Consider the following 23,374-nt stretch of genomic DNA (forward strand, 5'->3'; position numbering starts at 1 on the left):
AACCTTAAGCATCCTCCCAGCGAAAAACCTGCAATCCTAGAGTTCGTGAACTCCTTTTAGGACTATGCCCCCCCGGGGGAGTCTCCCGTGCCATCAGTTCCTGACAGGAGGAAACTGCAATTGGACACCTTGTCCCAGTTGTCGTAGCCGATAACTTAGGCCGACGTGGTTAAAAGAAAAGGGCGCTGGAGCCCTGCAGAGTCTGGAAGAAAGCGCCTTGGAGGAGTGAAACCGGAAGTCGATTTACTCCGCACAGCAGCTGTCTAAGTCTCTGTCCTTGGGCACAAACAAACTCTTCTCAAGGATGGAAGGGTGTCTGAGGTCGTCGACCTCCACAGATGAGACACCCGAAGGAAGCCCTCAGTCAGCGCGTCCAGATGGTACAACATCGAGCTTGTCCGCAAGTTAGATACTTAACGACGAAAGGCCAAGGTGCCCGAGCTCGAGAGGAGGAAAGTACCCTTGATCTTCCTGTAGCTTCCTTGAACCAAACCTCGGGCCGTAACCGAGGAGGGAAAGAACCTGGTAAGCTCCCAGAGGAAGAAGTAAGCAGTCACCCCTTGTCCGATGGAGAAATCTCGAACGGAAAGCCCCCCCCGCCAAAAATCCTTCCAGGGAATGACGGGGAAGGGCTAACCCAGGTTCAGGAATAGAGGAGTGTTGCTCAGATCTCCATTAAGTTTCTCCTATTCTTGCAAGTGCCATGCTCTGTGTTTACGGGGTGAGGCCGTGTTCTGGAAATACGCTCCAGAAGAACTCGCCAGGCTGGTCATGCTGCGAAAACCCCATTGGGAATCGTGGTCGCAATTGCCCTGGAGCTCGCGCGACGGAAATTCCTGGTGGTCAGCGAGCGATAACCCATAGACGAGCAATGGATACTGCAAGAAATGAGCCGACATTTGTGCGAAGAAACACTGTAGGTTCGCGCGACGGAACACCATCCGTCTGCGCGATGGAAAAAACCGTTGGTTCGCGCGTGGGCGAACATTGGAGAGCATGAGCGTAGACGTGCAGGCACGTGGGCGTGTGGGCGCGCAAGCGAGTAGTCGCGCAGTTGCACGGGCGAGTGGTCGCGCGGTTGCACGGGCGAGCGGTCGCGCGGGCGAGCGGTCGCGCGGGCGAGCGGTCGCGCGGGCGAGCGGTCGCGCGGGCGAGCGGTCGCGCGGGCGCGCAGGCGAGCGGTCATGAGGGTGGGCAGGTGGATGAGAGCGAGTCCGAGGCGGCGAACGCAAGCGTTAGCGCGATGGCGAGGAAACGCGCTGCCGCGTGGGCGAGGAGGACCGCTGGCGATATGGATCAACAAGCGATCGGTGGTGAGCTGGTGAGCGCTAACGCGCAGGTTGGCGATGGCGCGTTGTGTTATGCCGACGCGATGGTCGAGCAGTATGCGCAGGTGAGCGATCGTGCGTTGGCGAGCAGTATGCGAAGGTGAGCGATCGCGAGCAGTGATCAGCATGCGCCGGGTCGCGCGATGGTGATCAGTATGCGCAGGGTCGCGTGATGGTGATCAGCATGCCAGGGTCGCGCGATGGCGATCAGCATGCGCAGGTTGGTGGTCGCGCGATGGCGAACAGCATCTGCAGGTGGGCGATCGCGTGATGGCGAACAGCATACGCAGTTGAGGGTCGCGCGATGGTGATCAGCATGCGCAGGGTTGAGCGATGGTGATCAGTATGCGCAGGGTCGCGTGATGGTGATCAGCATGCCAGGGTCGCGCGATGGCGATCAGCATGCGCAGGTTGGTGGTCGCGCGATGGCGAACAGCATCTGCAGGTGGGCGATCGCGTGATGGCGAACAGCATACGCAGTTGAGGGTCGCGCGATGGTGATCAGCATGCGCAGGGTTGAGCGATGGTGATCAGCATCCGCAGGTGTGCGGTCGCGCGATGGCGATCAGCATCCGCAGTTGAGGGTCGTGCGATGGCGATCAGCATCCGCAGTTGAGGGTCGCGCGATGGCGATCAGCATCCGCAGGTGAGGGTCGCGCGATGGCGATCAGCATCCGCAGTTGAGGGTCGCGCGATGGCGATCAGCATCCGCAGTTGAGGGTCGCGCGATGGCGATCAGCATCCGCAGTTGAGGGTCGCGCGATGGCGATCAGCATCCGCAGTTGAGGGTCGCGCGATGGCGATCAGCATCCGCAGTTGAGTCAGCATCCGCAGTTGAGGGTCGCGCGATGGCGATCAGCATGCGCAGGTGAGCTAGTAGCTGGCGAACCATGTTCCTTCAGAAGTGTTGGAGAACGTTGGCGTGCCGGCTGTAACACACGTGGGCGATCCGGAGATCGCTGGCGGGCTGATGATCGCTGGCGAGCTGATGATCGCTGGCGAGCTGATGATTGCTGGCGAGCTGATGATCGCTGGCGAGCTGATGATCGCTGACGAGCAGAAGGCTACGCGTGGAAGCCTGCGCAAAGAAGAAGAGTCCTTGACCCCGACCTGAACCGAAGTTCTAGATCGCGAGGGCGAACGTGGGCGCACAGGGCGCGTAACAGGAACCAACAGGAACCGCAGGGAAGATCATCTTGAAAGCGCTGACGAACAGGAGAGCGCTGATGAGCAGAAGGGCGCGCAGGGAAACCCTGACACGCAAGGGAAGAACCCCCGTGGGGGCAACCCTTTGCCCCGAAGGGATCGTTGTCCGCCGGGAGACTGATGTCCGTCGGAAGACCGCTGTCCGTCGGGAAGACCGTTGTCCGTCGGGAAGACCGTTGCCCGTCGGAAGACGAGATCAGACTGCTGTCCATCTGCACCAAGGCGGAAGATCGAGAAAAAGGAGTTGTAGGCTGCAAACGGAGATCCAAAAAGGCGCCTCAAGCACCCTTATAGGGAGATGAGAGGCCCTTACGACGAGGCGGACGGTGGGCCTTACGGCGAGGGAGGCCAACAGCAACAGCAACAGAAGAAACCTCCGAAGAGGAGTCTTTATGAGTGTACTCTCTCGCGAACGAAAGAGAAACACTTCGTGGAAGAGACTGGTCAGCCAGTGACCTAAAAGGAGCAATCCTCCGAAGAGGAGCTCCTGCAGTTGCCCAGCCCCTTGAGCGAAACTGCAGGTGCGACCGCTCAGCACCAAGAGCATAGTCGCACGAAAAAAAAAAAAAAAAAAAAAAAAAAAAAGGCAAGAGAAGAACCCCCCAAAAGGGGAAAAACTCAAGCCTGGACAGGAAAAACTTCCCTCGGAAGAAAAGTTATCCGCCCAAGGAGGCAAGCCTCCTGAGTGTTCTAAAATGAACTGGAGAGCTGTCCGTCGTCACGGGAGTACTACCAGTAGAAGGAGACACGCCCCTGACGAAAATACAAGGGGGGAGGCAGCAACAGCCGAATCCCCAGGACTCAACCAGACAGCTCACACCGTTGCTATATTACAGAAACGAACTAGATCGGTAACTGTAAAAAAAAAAACAAATAATATTAGTACACATTCATTCCCCCAGGAAGGCTCCGAAGAGGAATCCCGAGGGAAAGGAACAAGAATTACACAACAGGCACGTGCCCTCACAACCACTTACACTCGCGGAAGGAGAGCTGTAACCAAAACAGAATTATAACAATTATAATTATGTAACTATGTAATTATGTAATTTAAAAATGAATGAACACTAAAGAAAGAACGAAAACCCCGAAAGGAATCGTTCTACAAGCTGAAAAACAAAAAACAACTACAATTAGATTCATAACTAATTGAGACAAATGTACGGCGTAGCAACCCCCCACACGGAAAGGAAGCTAGGCTACAAGGCCGTAGTAACACGTAGTAAAAGGGTGAACGACCTCAAGAGAGAGAGAGAGAGAGAGAGAGAGAAAGACTTAAGTCAAACTCGATCGCCACCCATAAAAATATGCCGTGGTGGCCTAACTGCCGAGGCCTCCACGTAGATATCGTACACTACACACACAAATCTGAAAAGGAAACTTACTCATTTCTATACTCAAATATACATACAAACATGAAAACATGTTTACATATATATTGAGTAAATGAAAAGTAAGCGATTAAGTAAAGACAAAACAAACAATGGCTGCCAAGCGAGGACCAAGACAGAGACGTCTGTCACAGTCCGAGCCAAAAGTGAAAGTGAGTATTCACCTGTGTGTGAGGGGGAGGAGGGGTAGCTAGCTACCACTCCCCTAGCCCCCCGCTAACTAGCGCGGGGGTAATACACCCTCGTTAAATTCTAATGGCTCGCCATTTCAGCTACGCTAAAAGTAATACCCTTTGTAAATAGCGTGGTTTGTATTTCGGTTACGGAACAAATTAATAGTTGGGAAAAATACAAACCATTTCCAAATATAACATTTTATTCACTGTAAAGATTTCAATTTTTCTTAAATAGGTTTACATAGTTTGCAAGCAATAAATTTAACTTTTTTTTGCATAACAGAAAGTATTGTAATATTTTTTTGATCCTACCCTTTGTGTAACCACATTTGTTTTTGCAGCACGCCCTACTCTCTGTAGGGTTTTTGGAGAGGCAACCAGAAGTTTAGTCGAGACGTGGCATAAGTAAAATGATTGGAAGGGTGCTGTATTATGTCCGAGTCTGTTTATAGGGTTAATCAGCTTGATAAAAAAAAATGGTAATGTAAACATTTCTGTCCTGCTACATGAGTCACTTCTCAAACTTGGTATTGACAGTGTGTTCTGACAGTGACCTATCTAGAGGTTTAAAAAAACATTTTAAGGATCAAGATATTACTACTCCACATCACCAGATCACAAAAGGTGATTCCATACTGGAACTTAGTGATGGAAAGTTCTTTTAAATGTTTGCCCCAGAACCAAGTGAACGTAATGGGGCCTAAAACCGTCTTTCTGCGGAAGACCACAAACTTTTAAGTGTCATAAACATTAGTAGTAAACTGGAACTATTGAAATGGCATACTGGTACTTGCCCAAATAGATACACGGTTAGGTGTGTCTTTGTTAATACTTGTACTGAATAGGAACACTTATGAGTGTCCCCCCAGTGGAAATCTTGATTGTGTAATTTGTTTATCTTGTTACCCGGATGCTGAAGTTTTACGTAAGGGATGTTAATTTTGTCTTTGATTATTTTGATTGATACATTACGGTATTCCTAACAGTTTTTCAAATAAATTGTTCTTTTGCCTATTTTATGTATACAGCATTTCATTTCAGAACCTCTCACCATGGTGTCTTCTCCTCCACCACTGTTTTTTGAAGCTCATAAGTACAGTAATTTATCATAATTCTTTCCTCCCACACTGTGTTCCGTTATTAATTATAATATTCCCTTTCACCTAATGTTCTTATACCTTTATTTATAATCCAGCTAGCCCAATGAAAGGTATGATAAAAAACAAGATTCTAGCTGGGTCCCCTTGCCCAGTATAAATCAAGGGGTGGTGCCCAGAGCTCCGTTCTCTTGACCTGTTAATTAGGTTTTTTTGGGGTATTCCACCGTTGTATGTTTGTTGTGTAGTGAATGTCGGGTTGTGGTCGGCATCCGGATACTAGGCAGTTTGGGTGCTACCTTTGGCCACAGTTTGCAAACCACTACATAATTTTTGGTGCCCAGACCAGGGAAACACCAACCTTTAGTGATGACATCGTCATCCAGTAAACGCCGAAAGGCTAAGAAGAGCCTGAGCCGGGATATAGAGAGTCTTGTCAGGATTGTCAGTGACCTGACTACTCAGGTCAAGTCCCTGACACTTCAAGTGGCGGCCCTGAAGACCGTTGAGCCGTCACCAACGTGCCACGTTGCTACTGGGGTCACAACCACAGTGACCACCAGCGCTCCATCTACGTCCCCTGCTTGGCCAAATTACAATGGTCTGGCAATTCCAGTGACTGGAACAGAGCCACTGATTGGAGGTCTACAGCCCCCTCCAGGGTTCACACCGTTAATCCCCCCTGTACCAGGCTTTTGGGAGTCTCCTGTGCCAAGTGGACTGCTTGCTTCCTCGCCTGTTCTGGCAACTAACTCTGTTAGTCCACCAGAGCCTGCAGCCAGTGGACTAGGGGAGCAGTTCCTGGATAATCCAGCTGAAGCCAGTAGGCCAGAAAAGGCTCCAGCAGCTACCGCTGAGGCAGTTCTTGCCCAGACAGGGGCTATCCCAAAGCGGAGACGCCAGGCCAAGGAAAGAGCCAGACCAGCCATACCCGAAATGACCATGTCCCAGGAGTCAACCAGCGACGATTCTGGCAGCGAGACTTCTGGAGACACTACCAGTTCCTGCCTTAGTGTCAGCTCAGCTGACACAGTCTCCACCGACCACGTCCAGTCCCTCCAGACAGAACGCAGTCTGTCTGATCTGCTTAAGGTCCTCGAACTTGGTATTGACAGTGTGTTCTGACAGTGACCTATCTAGAGGTTTAAAAAAACATTTTAAGGATCAAGATATTGCTACTCCACATCACCAGATCACAAAAGGTGACTCCATACTGGAACTTAGTGATGGAAAGTTCTTTTAAATGTTTGCCCCAAAACCAAGTGAACTTAAAGGGGCCTAAAACCGTCTTTTTGCGGTAGACCACAAACTTTTAAGTGTCATAAACATTAATAGTAAACTGGAACTATTGAAATGGCATACTGGTACTTGCCCAAATAGATACACGGTTAGGTGTGTCTTTGTTAATACTTGTACTGAATAGGAACACTTATGAGTGTCCCCCCAGTGGAAATCTTGATTGTGTAATTTGTTTATCTTGTTACCCGGATGCTGAAGTTTTACGTAAGGGATGTTAATTTTGTCTTTGATTATTTTGATTGATACATTACGGTATTCCTAACAGTTTTTCAAATAAATTGTTCTTTTGCCTATTTTATGTTTACAGCATTTCATTTCAGAACCTCTCACCATGGTGTCTTCTCCTCCACCACTGTTTTTTGAAGCTCATAAGTACAGTAATTTATCATAATTCTTTCCTCCCACACTGTGTTCCGTTATTAATTATAATATTCCCTTTCACCTAATGTTCTTATACCTTTATTTATAATCCAGCTAGCCCAATGAAAGGTATGATAAAAAACAAGATTCTAGCTGGGTCCCCTTGCCCAGTATAAATCAAGGGGTGGTGCCCAGAGCTCCGTTCTCTTGACCTGTTATTTAGTTTTTTGGGGGGTATTCCACCGTTGTATGTTTGTTGTGTAGTGAACGTCGGGTTGTGGTCGGCATACGGATACTAGGCAGTTTGGGTGCTACCTTTGGCAACAGTTCGCAAACCACTACAGCGCCAGCCCTCTTATGCACACGCGCGCCACGCAATCGCGTGCCCATGCACCCGTCCTTGTGCAACCAGTCATGCGCTTCTACGTATTCTAGGGAGACTGCACAAAACCATACACAGTGCCTTACTGCACGCCAGCGCTCACCTGCGCTCTCGGATCCAGCACCCTCCTGCTCACTTGCGCTCTCAGATCCAGCGCTTGCCAATGCGCCAACTCTTCACAAAGAGCCAGCGCCTGCCTGTTTGCCAGGGCTCTTCTGCGCTGTCCCGCGTGGAAGGCTGCTGGTGAACGCGGAGGACTGCTGGCGCGCACGCGAAGACTGTTGGCACGCGCCGTCAGTGTTCTTTGCGCGCACGCGAAGACTGTTGGCACGCGCCGTCAGTGTTCTTTGCGCGCCCGCAGTCTTTCCCGCGCGCGCCAGCAGTCCTCCGCGCGCACCAGCTGACTTCCACGCACGCACCAGCCCTTTTACGCGCACGCGCTCCATGCAATCGCGTGCCCATGCACCCGCCCTTGCGCAAATAGTCACGCGCTACTGCGCATTCTAAGGAGGCTGCACAAAACCCTAAACAGTGCCTTACTGCGTGCCAGCAGTCACCTGCGCTCTCATATCCAGCACCCTCCTGCTCACTTGCGCTCTCAGATCCAGCGCTCGCCAATGCGCCAACTCCTCACAACGAGCCAATGCTTCTCTGCGCTCTCCCGTGCAGTTGCGGTCTCAGATCCAATGCGCCAGCTCTTGCCAAAGAGCCAGTGCTCGCAACTCCAATGCTCGCCAATGCACTAGCTCTTGCCAAATAGCCAGCGCTCACCTGCGCACCAGCGCTTACCTGCTCTCCAGCGCTCTACTGCACTTCAGCAGAAACTGAGCACCAGCATCATCCTGTGTGCCATCGCTCCAGTACCCTCCTGCACACTCACGCACTAGGCAAGAAGAATAAAACTTTTTGGACAGGTCACCATTGCCCCATTCCTCTCCCCGCAAACGCATATCATGGCCGCCGGGAAAAGAGGAAAGAGGCTTCACAGAAGGATTCAAGATCCTGAAGATTCCATCTTCCAAGGGGGAATCAAAATGGGGAATCCTTGGTCTCTGTCTCTTCCGAAGTTTTTTCTTGTCAGTACCACCGTCAGCAAACAAGAAAGCATCAACAGACTGATCTCTAGATCACTGTTTGCTGATCGCTAGCTAAGCTCTGATCATTGACCTCTAGTCCCTCCAATGACGAAAGATCTCCGATTGCTAGCGTGCCTATCACCGATTGCTAGTCAATAACCAGTCATCAGCTTGCTGATCACTATATCACCGATGGGCAGCTCATCTTTCTTCGATCCTCGAACTCAGCTCACTGATCTCTTACCAGCCCATCATCAGCTTGCTGATCTCTGACCAACCAGGAGGGACCATTGTCATCTTGCTGATTTCTGGCCACCGATCACCGGTCCGCGATCGATCGCTGATCATCAATGGCTTACCATCACCAACTCACTATAATTAAATCATTCTGCTGTCTCTCAGGGCTCTCAAAGCAGCTTACCAACTCATTTATTGCCAACCTACCTTGGCTGACTGACCAGACAGATCAGTTACCATCTTCGGCTCACAGACCGCTGATTCACCGATCGACAATTCGCCAGCAGTTCGTGAATCGGACTTAATAGTCAACCTCTGCCCATAGTTCCCTAGATCTGAAGGTATACAGCACACTTCTCGCTACTGGCCGGTCGCCATCACACCAATCCACTAAGGTGATCGGCAAACGATCGACAGCCCTCATCAGCGGCTTGTGACGGGACTATTTGCAAGCACTCTCCAACCACGATACCCAACCATTAACCGTTGATTAACATTGATGAAGCATCAATCCCATCAGGGCGCATGGTAGGGTTAAGCGGTGCCTTTCTTCTATCAATTAAAGGAATTTTCTCTCAGGGAAAAATCCTTACACAGGTATCGCGTCCAATCCTTTACGCCATGAGTTAAGACCCCAGCGTCAACAATCTCCCATGCGAAAGGATCCGCAAGGAGCTGTACCTTTGGGTCAATGTCCACACTATGTTGGAGTTCGGACAGGGGCTAATACCTCAGATTTGCACAGTGGACCTAAAGGACACATAACTCCAGGCCCAAACCATCCATCTAGGAGGGTTTAAAGATTCACTCTAGACAAACAAGAAACACCAGTCCAGGGCACTGTGCTTCGGTTTTTTCACAGCACCCATCCTGGTATCACAGGATCGTCTTCTGTTTCCTCCGTTTCGGGACAATTGACTGACCTTAGCAGACTCAGTGGCAACCTTGTAGTAGCGCCGGAACGTCTGAAGTCTTTTTTACCAAGATCTAGTGATCAAGGTAAACCTGTGGAAGTCTTCCCTACTTCCCTCTCAGAAGACCGGTGTATCTGGGAATGATTCTAGACACCAATATCCACAAATTTTCACAAATTTTCTCAAAATGAGAAGAACTCCCAGCCCAGAGTGACTTGAGTCCAATTGGAATCAGGCCCTTGATCCCCCAGACATTCTAACCCCCATGGGACCAGAAGTTTAGACGAACCTCAAGGGATGGGTGTCAGTCGAGAATCTACAGAGTGTTATAACCTTCTCCTCCTTCCCCACCCCTCGGACTTGATGCTGTGCTTAGAACACATCAAAAGAAGAGAGGAGGGACCATAGTGCTGCACCACACGACCTCAGCCCTCTGGAAAGAGTCCGAAAGTACCTTCACTTAAATCTCTTAAGAGATGAAGGCCAATTTTATGGTCCTTCAGCAGCCTCATCGGTTCCTAACGAACCACTCAGTGATGTGATGGGCGACAACACCATACACCACATAGAGGCTCACATGACAAGCAAGAAGGAACTTGCTCACAGCTTCTTCCCATCTAGCAGTATAAACACTAAGATGGGCCATAGTCCGTTCGGTGCCACTATCAGCCCGCTTCATTCCAGACTAGAGGAATGTGCTTGCCGACAATCTGTGCACAGCATCTCAGATAAGGTATACCGAATGGTCTTTGGATCACCATGTAGCCGACAAAGTCCTGACTTTACTGGGTCCTCCAACTAGGGATCTGTTCGCAATACTCCTGAACCTCAGGCTGCCGTTGCTCCCCAGCCCTAGACCTCAAGGCTCTCTGGCAAGAAACAGGCCAAAATGGTGTGTAAAACAATGACGTTTAGGTCTCATCCCTGTTTTGTCTGGAGAAGGGCACTCAAGAAGGCTAGAACATTGGTCAGTCTCTCAAGGACTCTCATAGCTCCCTATGGCATTACGCAGAACGGATTCCAAACCTTCTGGAGCTCCTGATAGTCTCTTCAAGAGAACCCTCTCCACATCACAGACAACCCACTTCGACACCTACCACAAGCTATAGCTTTGCTATGATTGTACGCCTGGAGACTATCCAGTACCTCCTCTCTCAGAGAGGCTTTTCGCAATAAGTTGCGAAAAGATTATCTAGATATCGGAGGAATTCCTCAGCATCAGTCTACCAGGGAGTATAATGTCTTGTGTGGTTGGTGTCATGGGTAAGCGTCTCTCTCCACTCGATACCTCTATTCCAGAAATAGCGGAATCCTTGAGTATATGCAAGAGGAAAAGACCCCCTTTTCAGTTTCAACAGGTAAAGACAATCACTGAACCTTAATCATTCGCCTTCAAACTGAAAGGAAGGGACATCCTCTCATCGCTAGACCTTTCCTAACTTATACGAACTTACAACTTAATTTTCCCCAGTCGGAATTGAGACCTTCCTCTCGGAATATGGTTCAAATTTTCCGGTCTCTTAAAGAGACCTCCTTATGTTCCACTTCACCAGGCAACAAATTTTCACCTGGTTTAAGAAGACAATGTTCCTATAAACTCTGACAACAGCCATACGAGTCAAGGAACTTCATGATCTCTTTCGACATCGCCCATTAATGAGAAGGGCGAAAGGCAACGTTCAGTTTCGTCCCCTAGTATGTCACCAGACACAGTCTCCAGAGGTGACGGATCCTACACAAGTCTCCACTCGGTAACGGACGATCCAGATCATCCGTTACCGTACCCAGGGTAAGGTATGAGACCCTACCCTAAGAGAACGGCAACAGCCCACCCGGGTCCCTTCTCTTGTCATCAGCACTGGGAGAGACTAAAGGAGGATCATCAAAACATCATTCCTGCTGGATTCACAGAGTCACCAATTATGCCCTGAATCCGTAGCCTCACTAAACATGATGACTCACGATGTCAGAAGCATAGGTATGCCCCTGACCCTTCTAATCAGATTACTCTGTGACGCAGGTTTTTACAAGAAAGGATGTGAATGCTCCATTTCTCCTGCAGGATGTGACCCACAGGAACTCGATACGATCTCTATCGATCCTGTGGTGGCTCCACAACAGCTGGTTGTATACCTCAAGCTCCTTATTGGACAAGTAGCAGAGGGTTGCGGGCAAATTCGTAGATAATTTGTATTTTTCCTAACTATACGAACCTTAGCTATTCATACGGTACAAACTTGCCCGCCAGCCCTATCCCCCTTGAAGTCCTACTTCCAAGCAAAGTGAACTAAATCACAGGTGTGTGAGGGGGAGCGGTAGCAAGCTACCCTCCCTAGTTAACCCTCGCTAAACTTTAATGGCTTGTCATTTCAGCTATGCCGAAAGTAATACCCCTAATAAATAGCTAAGGTTTGTATAGTTAGGAAAAATACAAAGTATCTACGAATTTATCATATTTTTTGTGGAATGGAAAGTACCAAACACAACCCAAAAGGTTATTGTCAAGACATTTTAGAGTAGTCTGGAAATCTATAGATGGATATTATATTTTATTTACTGGTGTGTCATAGGTATTTGTTGCATAATTTGTCAGGAAAGTTTTAATACCTTGAGAAAATTATTGCACAAATCTAGTTTGTTCCCACACTAACAAACCTTCCGTTATTTATGTGGATTATCTTTCAGCGGAGCTGGAAGGTAGCCATTAGACTAAAAGTGCGAGGTGACAACCCCGTGCGCCCACGCGCGCCTGCGTGCGAACGTTCGCCAGCACGCGAACCAGGGAATATTCCATCGCGCGAGCGCCAACGCGATCCCTGGCATGATTCCCATCGGGATTCACAGCGCGAGCCCCCACGCGAGGCTTCAGGAACAAGAGCATCCAGGTCGTCTTCTTTACGTCCCCCCCCCACCAGATTTGAAGTTGTGTCCAGTCAGGGCCTTAAGGAAATACCTGGAGCGAACTGCTAGTCTCCGACCTGGCATCAAGAACCTCTTTGTCTCCACGGGCACAGTGAGCAAGCCGATCTCTAAGAATAGTGTCTCCTTTTGGCTTCGACAGGTGATCATCAAGGCCTATAGTAGTGCCGGTCTTCCCCTTCCAGGTAGGCCCAGACCACATGACATTAGAGGTATAACTACCTCTCTTGCCTTTGAGAGAAACATGGCAGTAGCGCAGATCCTCAAGGCAGGCACCTGGTCGAACCAATCTACATTCACAGCAAACTACCTCAAAGAATGTTCGAGGAAGTCTCTAGACGGGTTCTCTATAGGGACAGTCATCTCCGCGCTCCAAGCGATTTGATGGCCAAAGCCCCAGGTATAATCGCGGTTATCAAGACCAAAAAGACACAGGTTCGTTTTCTCTTCTCCCCTTGTCTTCTCTTTTCTCTTCTTTCCCCAGAGATTTGACCAAGTAGAAACTGAACAAGACATGGATTCACATTTTCATCACTGGACACAACAACAAGAATTTTTTAAGGGTGAGTACTTAGACACTAGTGTGAGCTCTTTGTGTAGTTTTCCTACGGTTCGTTTTCCGTCAACCTTTGGAACCTAGTCTCCTATCTAGGTTCACAGCCGTTCTGCTTAGTTGGGTCTAGGTCAGGTAGACACTCCCACCTCCTAAAGTGTAAGTCTCTTAAGAAAGTAGTTCGAGGTAAGTCTCTGTGTTGGAACAAATCACAAATTTTTAGTAATTTGTATTTCTCCTAACATACTTACCGAGAACTACTTTCGGGTAATGGCCCTCCCTTCCTTCCCCGAGTGCCTTTCTGACCCTTAGTTAATTTTTAACATCCAAGAACTTACTGAGGGTCAAGACCCAAGCTAACGCGCGACCTGGCTCGGGACTAGCCTCAGGGCACGTATCCTTCCGCCTGGCGTAGTCCTCACAGAAAACGGAAGTAGGGTAAACTGCACAAAACTCTGGTCGGTTGAGAGGAGATTCCACGTGGGACACACGAGTCGGGGACACAAAGGGTCGCACTGAGACAAGGAGAGCGTCGCGACCAGAGAACTTACTGAGGGTCGAGACCCAAGCTAACGCGTGACCTGGCTCGGGACTAGCCTCAGGGCACGTATCCTTCCGCCTAGGGTAGTCCTCACAGAAAACGGAAGTAGGGTAAACTACACAAAACTCTGGTCGGTTGAGAGGAGATTCCAGGTACCTCCTAAGAAAGTAGTTCGAGGTAAGTCTCTGTGTTGGAACAAACAAGAATTACAATTATCTAAATCAGCTAAGAATATTCACTAATAGTGAGAACCCCTGATCCTCCGAAGGGAAGTGTTCCCCACAGAGAAGAAGCTGAAAAGTTAAAATTACAAACAATTATAATTTCACCAAAATAATTGTGACAAACAATCGTAAGCGCAACCTAACCTGCGAACGGGAAAGGTGCTCCGCCCGTTAGCACACTGCTGTTGAAAGGTGAAATACCTTGAGAAGAGAAAGACCGTAGTCAATCTCTGAGAGGCCACACTCCCTTCACTCAGTAATCCATGTTTCCCGTAGCAAAAGGGATAAGGCGAAGACAACACTTGAATGAGGAGGGTCCAGACGATGACGATTCCCCTGCGGCGGCCAAGTCAACGGTTATATGCCGACGGGAAGACCGATAGACCACAGGGGGAGAAGTCGTTCCCCACGATGGGAAGTGTTCTGGCCTTGCGCAAGTGTCATAAGAACCTGTCGTATATGTATCACACTCACAGCACAAACACTGAAAAGGAAACTTACAACATTTCTATACATATATATACACAAACATTAAGAATGTTTTCATAGATATATATACATAAGAAGAAGTAAGTTAAATGACAAAAATTAATGGCAATCCAGAACAGGCGAGGAGGGAAAGTGGAAACAACCGCTTTCCATCCGAGCCAAAAGTAAAGTGAACTAAATCACAGGTGTGTGAGGGGGGCGGTAGCAAGCTACCCTCCCCTACCCCCGCTAACTAGCGGTGTGGGTAGTTAACCGTAACTAAACTTTAATGGCTCGTCATTTCAGCTATGCCGAAAGTAATACCCCTAATAAATAGCGTGGTTTGTATTCCAGTTATGGAACAAACTTAATTTAAAGTTATTTATCTTAATTATATTTTTTGTTTTTTTTATTTACATTTCTAGTCATATTCATCACATCCAAAAGTAAACACACCTTGACTTTCTATCATCAAATACACCAAAGTTCTTAAAAGTAAATAGAAAGCTGGCCAACCAACAAACTTGAAAAATCAACTTACAATACTCAAACCAGATTTCTTAACAAGGACATCCTCGAAACTCAAACGGAGAATTGATATTCTCCCAAATTTGATTTCTGTTTGGTACTTAGCCACAATCAACCAAGATAGCAACCTAGGAATTCCTCTGCAATGTAAAAAAGAAAAAGAAAAATACAGTTATAGATCACAATGATATTGTACTTGAATAAATAAGAAACTAAATTCAGTCAAAAGGGTAATTGAAATCCTAGCTTTTAAAATAATTCCTTTGTTCCTTTGTTGTGGGGTTAATCTAGGTCAAGCTAGAAATGGCAAATCAAACAAAACAAAGTAATTAGCTATCAACATGTGGGCGAGATCCTTCCCATCCATATGATGTAGTTAAATCAAGGCCGTCTCAAGTACAGGCCTGGTCAGTGGGGGAAGAAGGCGGCACAAGTAGGTCAATTGATATGGAGACGGGACACCTGGCCATCCTCAACACTTCTTTCTATCACACATCACTCACTATGCATACACTTTGTTTCTCGTTACAGTTTACAGCTGATAATCCTCATAGAAAAATTAAGAGATCATACACACCAAAAGGAGATGACTTTGAATAATCTGGCTAAGGAAAATTAGACAGAAAAAAGTAATAAAATTATAATAAAACTTTCCCTTGGCAGTAGCCTAATTCCAAGACCCACTGATTCCAAACTACACTTGCATACCAAAAAAAAAAATAGAACGATTCTGACAATTTAAAAAAAAAAAAAACATTAACATAAATAAACCTTTCCGGCTATTAAAAATTATTTAATATTATCTTTTGCACAATCACCCACAATCGCGTGATCTTGCTGTAGCCTACATTTTCTTTACTTGAAGTATTTATCTTTACTTTTTTACTACTAATGGTTATAATTCTCTTAACTGTGAAGTTCTTCCCAATTGTCTTATCGAAGAAGGATGTGTCAGATCCACATCACAATACTTTTGGTCCATTTCAGTAACTCTCTTTGCAGTTTGGTACACACCACATAATAGGCTCTACCCTGGAATCCAAATCAGTAAAGTTTTCTGGAATAACAGCAGAAAAATGTAAAGAAATAGAGCGCGACCCCTTTACTTACAGCCTATAGTAGCAGCGTGAAAGCACTACTCGTGTCACGCGGGACCTTTCTTAACCCCCAAACGACGCGGCCTTCTCTCGAGACGGCCTTGGTTAAACCCCTTTTGGCGTCTGGCCTTGAGACTGAGGAGTAGCTGAGGGGGTATACAGTTACCAAACGACTCAGGTTTGCAAATTTATCTAAAATTTTAAGATCTGCTTCTACATAAAATGCAAACTTTCATCCCTTAACTACAAAATCTTAATAAAATCTGTTATTTCTATATTCACCTGAGCTTCATATGGCTTACTTCTCAAAGAGCGTTAAATGTTGACGACTATCTTAAAATGAAAAAATTCCAATTTTTTTTTCATTACAAGCATATATCCCTCTAGCGGAGTACTGTATTGAGATTATGTTACCGTGTATAGAAACAACCTTTCACTCACAAAGTTGAAATGTGTTCTACATCCTCATGACATTAGTAGACAGAGAGGAGGGTGAGGCAGGATATAAAGCTTAGGTGCGTATTGAAATACTGTAATAAGTTTGATTTGCCCGATCAAGAATACTAAGACATCACAAGTCAGAAAGGAAATTTGCACTCTCCACTATCGGCACAATGAGAGTATACTTCCCAGATGCTCCACTCCATACCCTACCCGAAGGATAGCATCAAAACAGATATAGAAGTACAGGTGTAAGCTAAACCCGCCTGTTTGAACTGAGACTAAGAAATTATAGAATCATCCTCCCCATATCTGTAATGACGGGCTTCCGGCCAAAAGCCGCGAGTCCTACCCTAAGCATTGGATCCCTTTGGATTCCGAAGACGCAACACTTGTGAATAGTTCCGCCAAAAAGGTCCAAACCATCTTCGGGATGGCTGAGATCATCCAATACTCTCATATATAGCTTTGAGCGCAAATACCTCTCAACAGTGACATCTCCTCCCATTCATCAAAGCTGGCAGCAATAACAGATGTAGAAACACCCACGACATTAAAAAAAAAAAAAAAAATAGACAAATACATATATATGTACATAGCCTATATACACATACATATGGGAAATTTTACTCATAGAGTTGGGACAGAAACACAAAAGAAAGAATATGAAATTAGAAGGAGGTCGAGGTAATATTAAGAGGAAGAAAAAGATGAGAGAGAAATTTAGATTCAAACTGGGGGAGCAATTTCCCCAAGTTCGAGAGCCTCTTGCCCGTCACCAAGTTTCAACACGAAATGATATGCCGTGCTGAAGTTCAATGACTTCATCAAAGCATTCTCTCATTAAGAGGGCTGTCACAGCGGAGGGGATAAACATACTCACAGGGTTCGTGATACAGACACATACAGTGTCACAGGCACAGAGTGAGTGGAAGTTACTGGCCCGGTCCATCGGGCAAAGGGGTTGGGGTGACGAGCACAGGGGAAGGAATGGCTAACATTGGGGTAACCATGTCTGGGAGTGATGCATGTTGCAATACCCAGCATCAGGATAGCACATACTTTTGGCCCCAGGGCTGGTTTACGCATAATCTTGGGCATGACACCTACAAGTGTCGGGAGCTTTTCTGGCCATCAAAGGTGTTACAAAATGAGCCTTTGGCTTGGGAGAGGCACCACTGGGTACATCACTGGAGTTACTGACACTGGGGATATGTTGACCATGCCTCTCACCACTGGCACCACCAGGGGAGACATTGGCACTGGAGAAGAGGTAGCCTTAGCTACCAGCTCCCTCGATGAAGTCATACAGTGGTCTGTACAGAAATGGGAGAACAGCCTCTAACATCCACTGGGGTGTGGAAAACAGGCGGAACCCCACACGCCACCAGAACCTAAGCTCACCAACATAGCTCTGGGGGCTCCTTGCTCCCGACACATACTCTCAGGGACCAAGCCATGGGCGTATGCACAAGAGTGATGGTAGAAGACACACTCAATGAGTGGACGGAAGAAGAGAAGGACTTCATTGGTGTCTTCATTAAGTGTTGCCAAGACAGACCCCTGAGAAGGCTTAACTCTCCCCTTCAAGGCATAAGCTTGCCACTTCACAAGAGGCCACAAGCTACACTTGGCATACATGGATGATTGCAAAAAATCATGCCCCCAACAGGAAGCAGAGTAAGTGTGGATATATTGCTAGTTAACATAGAAACCGGTTGCAACATCCAGTTTTTCTCCAGCAAATACAAATATCTTGCTTCACATCTAAGAATAGTTAAAAGAAAATGCAAAGTTTGATTAAGGGTGCAACAGTATGTCCCTTCTCATGGCTGAAAACAAAAAGAGAGGAGCTTCTCGCCTACACTCACCACTTGTTAACTATCTCACTAACAATGTCAATGGCATTTCCAGCTTACACTAAAAACATATCCCTATTTAAAGGACAAAAGGTGGTAAATATATGATAATCTAATTTCTAGCAAAACTGGAATTTGCGATAAGAAATGGATGAGTGCTGGCTAGGTTGGTATTTTTCTATACAGTATATGTTTAATAGGGGCTGGGGTATAATAACTTACATACCAGTCTCTCAAAATGTGAAGTGTTTCCATTCTAAGTCCATTGTTTACATCTGAGAGACTGAAGGGGACTTATTGCGCATTTGTTTTTTCCCAGGATTTGGGGAGCTTTCTGCGCATTTACAATGATGTATTTGTCAGGTGTTTTTTAAACCAATCAACAGCTTACAAGTACTTCTTCATAAGTTCGTGGATGTTGTTCTACAACAGCTATTTTTTCCTACCTTCTTCTTAAGTTTCAATTTAACCACCATCACGTACAGACGTCTCCAGGAGGGAACTTGAGGGAACCACATCAATCTATTTTGAAATTTAGTGTAATTTCATTTATGTTGGCAATTGATTATGATGGGAATGCTCTCCGTTCGGTGTAAAGCTATTGTAACTCATGTGAAATTAAAAAATAATAGCGAAATAATGCCTCAAAGGTCCAATTCTGAGTTAATTTTCATGAAAGGCCAGCACATTTTCTACTGCTAAGCTTTTGTAAAGATTGCCAAGAAAAGAAAAAAAAAAATGACGGTGTCAATCATAAAGTAAGGAATTACTGGTATTTGATTCACTTTTTCATTATGGAAGGATTTATTTGTTATTTACTTAAAGTTTGTGACCTGGGAAAGGGGGTCTGGCTAGCGGTTGTGACCTGGGAAATGGGGTCCGGGGTGCTTGCCCCCTGGCTAGGAGCTGTGACCTGGGAGCTACTAGGTTAGGTTAGGTGGGTTTGTCAGGTTCTGTACCCTTTTACAAATATTTTTGTCTGTTTTCAGCCATTTACATGAACCATATATTTTTTCAACTGGTTACCTTAGACTTAATTTACATTTCCTACCATTATTATTACTGTAAATAACTCGTTTAACGAAGTTTCCCCTTAGGGTCCCCCATAATCGTATTTACATAATGAGGTCCAAAAACTCATGAACAGGTGGTTGGCCCCAAATAATCATGGTCAGAAATGCATAAAACAGAAGATCGCGAGTAATAAAAATGATATTTTAATTATAAAATAAATTTTTGAATATACTTACCCAGTGAATATATAATAGCTGACGTCTCGGATGGCTCGACAGATACCAAAAAACTCGCGAGCGATCGCCATGAAGGTTGTGGGTGTGACCACCAGCGCCGACTATCGGCCAGATACCGCATATACTTGTCAAGGTCTTCAGTTCTTCTCTGTCGGTCTTGTCGACAAGTTGGTTCCGCTCGCTGATGACCTTCGTTTTCGACTTTTTGGTGAAGTACTTTATTTTGGTTGTTTTTGAGCTTTCGCTGTGACGGGTGTTTTTTCTTCAATTAAACTCTTGAAACCCTTTTTTTGGCTAGTGTTTATTGTTGATGACTTTGGTTTTGACTTGGATTTTCTCTGATTGTTCAATATGGCTGACCCTTCTCCTATCCCTGGACCTAAATTTCGCAAGTGTGCGAGGGATTGCAACAAACGTCTTCCCAAGGCCTCTATCGACCCACATACCGTTTGTTCTAATTGCCGGGGTAAATCCTGCCAATTAGGAGATCGGTGTGATGAGTGCGTGGTCTTGTCGGAATTCGCTGGGTCTCTATCGGGGAGGAAGGGAGGGCCTTTAATTTATATATTCACCGGGTAAGTACTGTATATTCAAAAATTTATTTTATAATTAAAATATCATTTTTAAATATTAAACTTAGCCGGTGAATATATAATAGCTGATTCACACCCATGGTGGTGGGTAGAGACCAGTATTAATACAATAAAGGCGTATATGCTCATGAGTTTTTGACAATTATATCATAACAAAACCCACTTAAATATAGGTACCTGATAAGGAAGCTGACTCTGACGATTACCCTGCCTTATTAGTCCGCTTTCCTCACGAAGCCCAGCCATCCTCTCAGGATGCTGAAAGACTCCCAGGAGCTGTTATATCCAGGGCGACCACCCATACAACTGGACCTCATCAATACCCTTAATCTGGGCGCTCTCAAGAAACGACATTTGACCACCCGCCAAATCAAAAAGGATGCGAAAGACTTCCCAGTCTTCCGTACAACCCAAGACAAGATTAAAAACATTTCAAGAGAAGATTAAAAGGATATTGGGATTAAGGGAATGTAGTGGTAGAACCCTCACCCACTACTGCACTCGCTGCAACGAATGGACCCAGGGTGTAGCAGTCCTCATAAAGAGTCTGGACGTCTTTTAAGTAAAATGAAGCGAACACCGACTTGCTCCTCCAAAAGGTCGCGTCCATAATACTTCGCAGAGACCTGTTTTGCTTAAAAGCCACGGAAGTTGCTATCGCTCTTACTTCGTGCGTCTTGACCTTAAGTAAACAACGATCTTTCTCACTTAAATGAGAATGTGCCTCCCGGATTAAAAATCTAATAAAGTACGATAAAGCATTTTTAGACATAGGCAATGAGGGCTTCTTAACGGAGCACCATAAGGCCTCAGACCCACCTCGTAAAGGTCTAGTACGAGCTAAATAAAACTTAAGAGCTCTAACTGGGCACAGTACTCTTTCAACCTCGTTGCCTACGATTTCTGACAGGCAAGGTATATCAAAAGATTTAGGCCAAGGACGAGAAGGCAGTTCATTCTTGGCCAAAAAACCAAGCTGAAGCGAACATGTGGCTTTATCTGTAGAGAAGCCGATGTTTCTACTAAAGGCATGGATCTCACTGACCCTTTTAGCCGAAGCCAAGCACACCAAAAAAAGCGTCTTTAGGGTGAGATCCTTCAGGGAGGCTGAATGCAATGGCTCAAACCTGTCGGACATTAGGAACCTTAGGACCACGTCTAAGTTCCAAGCAGGAGTTGACATACGACGCTCCTTAGAGGTCTCGAAGGACTTAAGGAGATCTTGGAGATCTTTATTATTGGACAGATCTAAGCCTCTATGTCTGAACACAGAAGCCAACATGCTCCTGTAGCCCTTAATAGTGGGAGCAGAGAGGGAGCGAACATTTCTCAGATGCAGGAGAAAGTCTGCAATTTGGGCTACAGAGGTACTGGAAGAGGAAATGGATGATGACTTGCACCAATCTCTAAAGACCTCCCACTTCGACTGGTAGACCTTGATAGTAGATGATCTCCTAGCCCTCGCGATCGCTCTGGCTGCCTCCTTCGAAAATCCTCGAGCTCTTGAGAGTCTTTCGATAGTCTGAAGGCAGTCAGACGAAGCGCGGGGAGGCTTTGCTGAAGACTCCTTACGAGGGGCTGCCGTAAGAGATCCATCCTTAAAGGTAGACTCCTTGGAACGTCTACCAGCCATTGAAGTACCTCTGTGAACCACTCTCTCGCGGGCCAGAGGGGAGCAACCAACGTCAACCTTGTCCCTTCGTGAGAGGCGAACTTCTGCAGAACCCTGGTGATGATCTTGAACGGCGGGAATGCGTACGCGTCCAGGTGAGACCAGTCCAGCAGAAAGGCATCTATGTGGGCCGCCTCTGGATCTGGGACTGGAGAGCAATAGGTCGGGAGCCTTTTGGTCAAAGAGGTCGCAAAGAGGTCTATGGTGGGCTGACCCCAAGTCATCCAAAGACTCTTGCACACGTCCTTGTGGAGGGTCCATTCTGTGGGGATCACCTGACCTCTCCGACTGAGACAGTCCGCCAAGACGTTCAATTTCCCCTGGACGAACCTTGTCAACAGTGAGATGCCTCGATCTTTTGACCAGATGAGGAGGTCCCTTGCGATGACGAACAGTGTGTGGGAGTGAGTGCCTCCTTGCTTGGAGATGTACGCCAAGGCTGTGGTGTTGTCCGCATTCACTTCTACCACTTTGTTTCGGAGAAGACTCTCGAAACTCGTCAAGGCCAAGTGAACAGCCAACAGCTCTTAGCAGTTGATGTGCAGGCTCCTCTGATCCGACGTCCAAAGACCCGAACATTCCAGACCGTCCAGAGTCGCTCCCCAACCCAAATCCGACGCGTCTGAGAATAACACGTGGTTTGGGTTCTTGACCGCCAGGGACAGACCCTCTCGAAGACTTATGTTGCTGTCCCACCAGTTCAGGCACGTCTTTACTGGCTCGGAGATCGGGATTGAAACAGCTTCCAAAGTCTTGCCCTTGTCCCAATGGGAGTCTAGATGGAACTGGAGAGGGCGAAGGTGAAGTCTCCCTAGAGAGATAAATTGTTCCAGGGATGACAGAGTCCCTAGGAGGCTCATCCAACTTCTCACTGAGCAACGGTCTTTTCTCAGCATGAGGCGGACTTTGAGCAAGGCTTGATCTATCCTGGTGGCAGACGGAAAAGCCCGAAAAGCTAGACTGCGAATCTCCATCCCCAAATAGACAATCGTTTGGGAGGGATTCAGCTGAGACTTCTCTAAGTTCACTAACAGTCCCAACTCCTTTGCAAGATTCAACGTCCATTGAAGGTCCTGCAGACAGCAATGATGGGACGACGCTCTGAGCAGCCAGTCGTCCAGGTACAGGGAGGCTCGAATCCCCGATAAATGAAGAAATTTTGCCACATTTCTCATGAGCCTCGTAAAAACAAGAGGAGCAGGGCTGAGGCCGAAGCACAGTGCTCGGAATTGGTACACCACATTCCTGTATACAAACCTCAGATACGGTTGAGAATCCGGGTGTATAGGAATGTGGAAGTACGCATCCTGCAGGTCGAGAGAGACCATCCAGTCTCCCTCTCTGACTGCTGCTAGGACGGACTTCGTGGTCTCCATCGTAAATTTTGTTTTGACAACAAAAACGTTGAGCGCACTGACATCCAGCACTGGCCTCCAACCTCCTGTATGCTTTGGGACTAGGAAGAGACGGTTGTAAAATCCCGGTGATTGAAGGTCCGAGACTTTCACCACCGCTCCCTTCTCTAGCAACTGAGACACCTGCAGTTGTAGTGCCTGTCTCCTTGACTCCTCTCGATACCTGGAAGAGAGGTCTATAGGAACTGTTACCAGAGGAGGCCTCCGTACAAAAGGTATTTTGTACCCCTCCTTGAGCAACAACACAGACTCTCGGTCTTATGGTAAGGGCGATCTTGACGAGAAACGTCCGATACCAAAGAGGGAACGTCTGTACGTTGGTTAACGCCTCTCGTCCCCTTAAGTCCT

The 23,374-nt window shown here is 46.9% G+C and overlaps 1 protein-coding gene across 1 annotated transcript in view; it reads right to left on the minus strand.

Moving 5' to 3' along the window:
• LOC137653565 (protein hobbit-like) overlaps positions 1-23,374 on the minus strand; it is a 572,883-nt gene that overhangs the window by 547,592 nt on the left and 1,917 nt on the right. Inside the window, 1 exon segment of the mRNA XM_068387072.1 lies at positions 14,713-14,839. Coding sequence (XP_068243173.1) covers positions 14,713-14,839 — 127 coding nt within the window.

The sequence above is a fragment of the Palaemon carinicauda genome, chromosome 14, assembly GCF_036898095.1.
Source record: "Palaemon carinicauda isolate YSFRI2023 chromosome 14, ASM3689809v2, whole genome shotgun sequence".
NCBI lineage: Eukaryota > Metazoa > Arthropoda > Malacostraca > Decapoda > Palaemonidae > Palaemon > Palaemon carinicauda.